Source organism: Eutrema salsugineum, unplaced genomic scaffold (assembly GCF_000478725.1).
Source record: "Eutrema salsugineum unplaced genomic scaffold, Eutsalg1_0 scaffold_64, whole genome shotgun sequence".
NCBI classification, from domain to species: domain Eukaryota; kingdom Viridiplantae; phylum Streptophyta; class Magnoliopsida; order Brassicales; family Brassicaceae; genus Eutrema; species Eutrema salsugineum.
Window position 1 is genome coordinate 3,673 of NW_006256527.1, and position 7,091 is coordinate 10,763.

The 7,091-nt window shown below is 40.4% G+C and overlaps 1 protein-coding gene across 1 annotated transcript; it reads right to left on the reverse strand.

Annotated features, from left to right (window-relative positions):
- Positions 1–4,110: 4,110 nt before the first annotated feature.
- Positions 4,111–5,390, reverse strand: LOC112083341. Its single transcript, XM_024150891.1, has 2 exons — positions 4,592–5,390; positions 4,111–4,196 (listed from the first exon to the last, which is right to left on the reverse strand). The coding sequence occupies exons 1-2, from the start codon at positions 5,382–5,384 to the stop codon at positions 4,189–4,191; spliced, it is 801 nt and encodes a 266-aa protein (XP_024006659.1). The 5' UTR covers positions 5,385–5,390; the 3' UTR covers positions 4,111–4,188.
- Between the last annotated feature and the right edge of the window lie 1,701 nt (positions 5,391–7,091).

Consider the following 7,091-nt stretch of genomic DNA (forward strand, 5'->3'; position numbering starts at 1 on the left):
GGTAAATCGGTCTCATCCCAAGTGTGATTACGCTTCATGGCTTGATTTTCATCATCGATCGCAGCAACCCACACCTTTTGATCTTTAGCTTCCTCATAACACGTAGGGATCTCATATTGATCTATTTTCCCAAGAAAGGCCTGATGCTCGGATGGCAAGAGGGCAAGAGAACACACGGCCTGAAAAGGATGGGCAACAGCTTGACTATTGTAGTAGACTCTGGTGTTGACCCAATTTGAGGGATCTTTAATAAGTCTTGAACTCCTTCTAAGCGGCTGTACTACTTCCTCGACAGCCTCAGGTTCATCTTGAGAGGCTCCTTCCTCTGTCTCCATATTTCCTTGATCTTGTGGGCCTATTGTCTCACCACCCACTTGAACCGGTGCCGGATCTTGGCTTGGACCCATCTCCTGATGCTCTTCCTCCTCTAGTTCCTCATCTACAGTAGCTGTGGCTTGAACAGGAGTTTGTCTTGGTGGAGCTTGATTACCAAGATGATCCAATAGAAACCGCAGGCTTGTGGCAAGGTCAGATGGTGAACTAGACAGATCTTTCAAGCTCTCCCAATCTTTCTTGACATAGTATCCTTGCTCCTCAAGGAATTTGACTTCTCTAGAGACATAGGTTCGGTTGTTGATAGGGTCATAGCACTTGTATCCCTTTTGAGTTGTGGAGTATCCAAGGAACATACACTTGATACTTTTGGCATCTAGCTTGCTTCTCTGCTCACCTGGAATCAACACAAAGCACACACACCCGAAAACACGTAAATGCTCAAGAGAGGGTTTAGATTTGTTTAATACCTCAAACGGAGACATGTCTTGTAAGACTCGTAGGGATTCTGTTAATGAGGTAACAGGCTGCAAGGACCGCATCTCCCCAAAATCTCTTAGGCACATTTGCATGAAATAGCATAGACCTGGCCACCTCCATCAAGTGTCGATTTTTCCTTTCAGCCACACCATTTTGTTGTGGGGTATATGGACAGCTAGTTTGATGTAGGATCCCATGCTTAGATAAATGCTCCTTGAATTTTTGGCTTGTGTACTCCCCACCATTATCTGATCTAAACACTTTAATCTTGGCATTAAATTGGTTAGTTACATAGTTCTGAAAGTTTGTGAAAGCCTCAAATACTCTATCTTTTGAAGGAAGAAGAGTGACCCATGTATATTTCGATTTTTCATCTATGAAAGTCACAAAATATTTGTTACTATCCCTAGACATACATGGTGAGGTCCAAACATCAGAATGCACAAGATCAAAGCAATTTTCATAAATAGTAGATGATTTAGGAAATACTATTCTGCAATGTTTGCCGAGAATACAAGACTCACAACTAGAGTGATCAAAAGACATATCAGGCAGCATTAATTCAAGAGCACGTGAATGTGGGTGGCCTAATCTAGCATGCCATACAGCACTAGTTAAATAACAAGACTTAAAAGAGACATCAGCGTCAGGTTTATTTGGTGAAACATCTTCAAGAACATAAAGATCATCCCTGGTTCCACCTTTCCCAAGTAACTTCCCACTCTCAATATCCTGAAAATGAACATCATTAGGACCAAAAATCGCATAACAATTTAAGTCTTTAGTTGCTCTTTTCACTGATACTAGATTAGAGGTGAATTTTGGGACATAGAAAGCTTCGCTAGTCTTGTTAAACAGATTCAGTTTACCAATTCCCTCTATTGGGATTCCATCACCATTAGCTATTATCACTTTTCCTAGGGCAGGTTCTATACTGTTCAAGAGTTTAGAATTATTTATCATGTGATGAGAGGCTCCCGAATCAACAACTAGACCGCTACTAGGTTTATGTGAGTAAAAGGTGATACCGGATTGTTTAGAGGCAAAAGCTTTGATGAGGGCCTCCAAGTCGCTCTTCCTCACATACTCCTCTGAAGCGCTCATAGCCACTTCTCCCCCTGAGTTGCTTCCTGCTGCTGGTTCATGAGCGAGGTTTGCCCTGGCGTCCTTGAACTTGTTGGGCTTAAGATGGGGATGGAGGATCCAGCATTTTTCCTTTGAGTGGCCCTTCTTCTTGCAATGGTCGCAGACCCAAGTCTTCCTCTCTTCCGGTTTGAAAACTCCTTTGTTAGCTGAGATGAGTTCTCCTTTCTTGAATAGACCTATGGAGCCCTGCTCCTTTTGGATTCTGGCGCACACGTCTTCAAGGCTTGGAAGCTTGTCATCTCTTAAGATGTGCTTGATAAGGTCATTGAAGACTGAATTCAGTGTGAGAAGGAGACCGAACACCTTGTCCTGCTCTCGCCTTTCATTGAGAATCTTGGGATCTAGAGTACTCGGTCGCAACATCTCTAGTTCAGCCCACAAGGATCTGAACTTTCCAAAATGAGTCTTGAAATCCATATCTTCTTGACTCAGGTCATTAATAGCCTTCTTTACTTCAAAGACCCTGCTCAGATTTGTATCATTTCCGAATACGTTCTTGAGAGTTTCCCAAAGAGACTTTGCTGTCTCACAGTAGGAGTAAGCTTCAAGAATCGCCGGTTCAAGAGAGTTCTGAATAAGACCAAGAACAGTTTGGTCTTCTTGAAACCACTTAGCTTCTTCGGCCTTGGCCTCTTCACTCTTTGTCTCGCCTTTGGTGTCTTCATCTTCTTCTGGTGTTTTGTCCTCCAAAACATGGCTCCAGAGACCGCGACCACACAAAGCTGTTTTTGTGGTTCTTGCCCACAACAGATAGTTTCCTCCTCTGAGAATAACTGGAATAACAATCGCTTTCGAGTTTTCAGTAGCAAGAATGCTTGAACTTGAACTCATCTTTGTTGTTCAAGAACAGAAAAGAATGCGGAGAAGAGAGAGAAACAAAATAAAACTTGAGAACCGAAAGATTGTCGAGATTTGAGAATGAGAGGATTTAACGAGTATTTTAGAGAGATTTAGAGATTAAATGAGAAGAGATTCATGTTAAAATGCTCAGGACATGAGCTCTGATACCATGTTGGAATTTATTTAAGCGGAATAAAGAGAATTGTTAAGAGAGAAATGATGAACAATGAAGAACAAGAGAGAATAAGTCTCCAAAAGTGTATATTATTCATATGGCGGCTACATTACATTTATAGAGAGACAAGATGAGTCCTAGGTCTAGGTTTTACAAAGAAGAGACAAACAGGTGGTTACATTCTCTATAATCACGTGCAGGAATAAGGCTAAGGCTTCGCTGATCCCAGAGATGATCGTGACAGCTTCCAACGGTCATCTTGACCTTAAATCGACCCGTGACTCTTGAGAGGACCACCGTACGGACGAGCTCTCTTCTAGGCCGAGACTTGGAGACTCTTCTTGGGCCTCTCAACATATTCAGGCCTCTAATATTATTCTGGCCTTGTAGAAACCCACAAAGGCCTAAACCTGATCAATATAGAACCCTCCTAGTCTCAGGAATGTAACATTTGTAGCCCTTCTGGTTAATAGAATAGCCAATGAACATCCCTTTTGTACTTCTAGCCTCAAGCTTGTTCCTTTGTTCTCCTGGAACTAATACAAAGCAAACACAACCAAATACTTTTAGGTAATCAATCGATGGCTTAGACTTGTTTAATACCTCAAATGGGGAAGCATCTTGGAGGATCCTTGTAGGGAGCCTATTGATAAGATAACAGGCTGTGACTACAGCATCTCCCCAAAACCTCTTAGGAACATTCCTATGAAACATCAAGGACCTGGCCACCTCCATTATCTGACCTAAACACTTTGATCTTAGCATTATAATGGTTAGTCACATATTTTTGAAAATTCATAAAGGCCTCTAGCACCCTATCTTTAGATGGTAACAAAGTGATCCAAGTATATTTAGATTTCTCATCAATAAAGGTAACAAAGTATTTGTGACTTTCTCTAGACATACATGGAGAGGTCCATACATCAGAGTGAACTAAATCAAAGCAATTTTCATAAATAGTAGATGATTTAGGAAAGACAGTTCTACAATGTTTACCCAAGATACAAGCTTCACAAGCATTATTATCAAACTTAACATCAGGTAACATCAGATTCAAAGACCTATGATGGGGATGACCCAATCTAGCATGCCACAATGCATTATTTTCAACAACAGAACTAAAAACAAAAGTATTAGATAGAGAAGATGGCTTAGTGTCTTCAAGAACATAAAGCCCATCTTTAGTAGTTCCTTGTCCAAGAAGCTTACTTGACTTAATATCCTGAAAGAAAACCTCATTAGGACTGAATATAGCATAACAGTTTAAATCAGTAGTTGCTTTCTTAATAGACAAGAGGTTAGATGTGAATGAGGGCATGTAAAATGCTTTAGATTGTTTATCAAACAGCTTAAGATCACCAATGCCTTCTATCTTAACTTTTTCACCATTTGCAATAATCACATTTCCTAATGTAGGTTTCATGTTACTAATCAATTTAGCATCACTAATCATATGATGGCTAGCTCCAGAGTCAACAATAAGCGGTTTATCACTTTTCAAGACATGATTTGCAGTATGAATTTCTAAAGAATGATCATCCACAACAGTATTAGCAGTATGATTAGTCAAGATATGATCATGTAATGCATGAAAGCTAAAGGCTTTAATCGGTTTACCAGACTCTTTAAGAGCCTTGATGAGAGCATCCAGGTCTGATTTCTTCACATATTCAGCTGAGGCCCTCATAGCAACCCCTTCCTTCTCACGGTCTGAGGGGCCAGCCTCCTCCTGAGCATGAGCTTCATTCGCCCTTGGCTTTCTCTGGTCTTTGCTGCGGCTTTGCTTGAGATGTGGATACAGGATCCAGCACTTGCTCTTCAGGTGACCCTTCTTTTTACAATGCTCACACACCCAAACCTCACGGTCCTCACCACCATAGGCTCCTTTGTTGGCTACTGCAGCTTCACCTTTGTTGGCCATCACCAAGTCGCTTCCTTTATTGCCGAAGAGACCCAAAGACCCTTGTTCCTTCTGGATCTGAGAACAGACTTCCTCCAGGCTTGGTAGTTTTGTAGCTCTAAGAAGATGCTTGATGAGATCGTTAAAAGCTGGATTCAACACCATTAGAAGAGCAAAGACCTTGTCCTGCTCTCTCCTTTCATTTAGAACCTCAGCATCAACAGTAGCAGGCCTGAGCATCTCCAGCTCTGCCCATAGAGACCTAAACTTCCCAAAGAAGGTATTGAAGTCCAGATCTCCTTGGTGAAGACAGTTAATCGCCTTTTTGACCTCAAATACCCTTGTGAGATTACATGTGTTCCCAAACACATTCTTCAGGGTTTCCCAAAGCTCCTTTGCACTCTCACAATAGGAGTAGGACTCAAGCACCGACAGATCTAGAGCTCCATGAAGGATAGCAAGCACCGTTTGATCCTCTTGGAACCATTCCACAGAATCTTTCAAAGGCATCTCCTTTCCTCCATCTTTGGTCTTGCCTTTAACATCCTTTGGATCTTCAACATGATACCAAAGGTTTCTTCCACACAACACAGCTTTGGCAGTTCTTGCCCAAAGCAGATAGTTATCAGCTCCTTTGAGCACCACAGGTAAAACAGGAACCTTGTTTCCTTCCATTAACACTCGCAGAGATGAGAAAAGGAAGAACAAAGATCGAGTATTTCAAAAGAAAAGAGGTTTGTACGGATGAATCTGGGTTTGAGTATGAACACGAAGATTTGAGGGGATGGAATAGATGAGAATAAGAGAATAAGAGATGAGAATAAGCAAGATTAATCACCAGATTTCGGAACCTGGCTCTGATACCATGAGAGAATGTAAAGATTAACAGCGGATTAAGATAAGATTAAGAGAGATTAAGAGAGTTTGAATGAAGAACACGATGAAGAGTAGAGAGAATGGTGAGAAAGAGATGATTCTCATTTCTTAGAAAAGACCTTTACAGATGTATACAGCTATATAAAGTAAAAGGCAAAGAGAATATGCTCCTAAGATACCTAAGCTATAGTCCAAATAAGGCAAAAGCAAAAGCAAAAAGTAAAGCTACTTTTCCAACGGTCATGAGAGGATAAGATCCAGCTGGGGGGCGCCTTTCTCTCCTTCCTTAAACGGTGACACAAGATAATGAAAGAAGAGAAAGGCTTCTCTAGGTTACTTGATGAAGAAGCAACTCCAAATGGTGACCTTGTACGGATCTGTACGGACTTGTACGGACACCTCTGATGAGAGAGCTCAATACTGAATATAATGATCTCTCTTGATTAACAATTTACTTGTTTTCTTATTCCTTTATCTACACCAAAACTCTCCTATGAAAATCAGAAAACTGGGACTCTTTCTGAGAGAAGTCATATTCTGATCCAAAATGGCACTATATTGAAAAGAGTGAGTTCTAAGCATACAAATAAGAAGTAGAGACTCCTAAATGTCGAAGGAGACGCATCATTTACTTGTATTCTTATTCCTTTAGCTACACCAAAACTCTCCTTTGAAAATCAGAAAACTGGGACTCTTTCTGAGAGAAGTCATATTCTGATCCAAAATGGCACTATATTGACAAGAGTGAGTTCTGGGCATACAAATAAGAAGTAAAGACTCCTAAATGTCGAAGGAGACGCATCATTTACTTGTTTTCTTATTCCTTTAGCTACACCAAAACTCTCCTTTGAAAATCAGAAAATTGGGACTCTTTTTAAGTAAACTGATATTCTGATCCAAAATGGCACTATATTGAAAAGAGTGAGTTCTAAGCATACAAATAAGAAGTAGAGACTCCTAAATGTCGAAGGAGACGCATCATTTACTAGTTTTCTTATTCCTTTAGCTAAACCAAAACTCTCCTTTGAAAATCAGAAAACTGGGATTCTTTCTGAGAGAAGTCATATTCTGATCCAAAATGGCACTATATTGACAAGAGTGAGTTCTAAGCATACAAATAAGAAGTAAAGACTCCTAAATGTCAAAGGAGACGCATCATTTACTTGTTTTCTTATTCCTTTAGCTACACCAAAACTCTCCTATGAAAATCAGAAAACTGGGACTTGTTTTAAGAAAACTCATATTCTGATCCAAAATGGCACTATATTGACAAGAGTGAGTTCTGAGCATACAAATAAGAAGTAAAGACTCCTAAATGTCGAAGGAGACGCATCATTTACT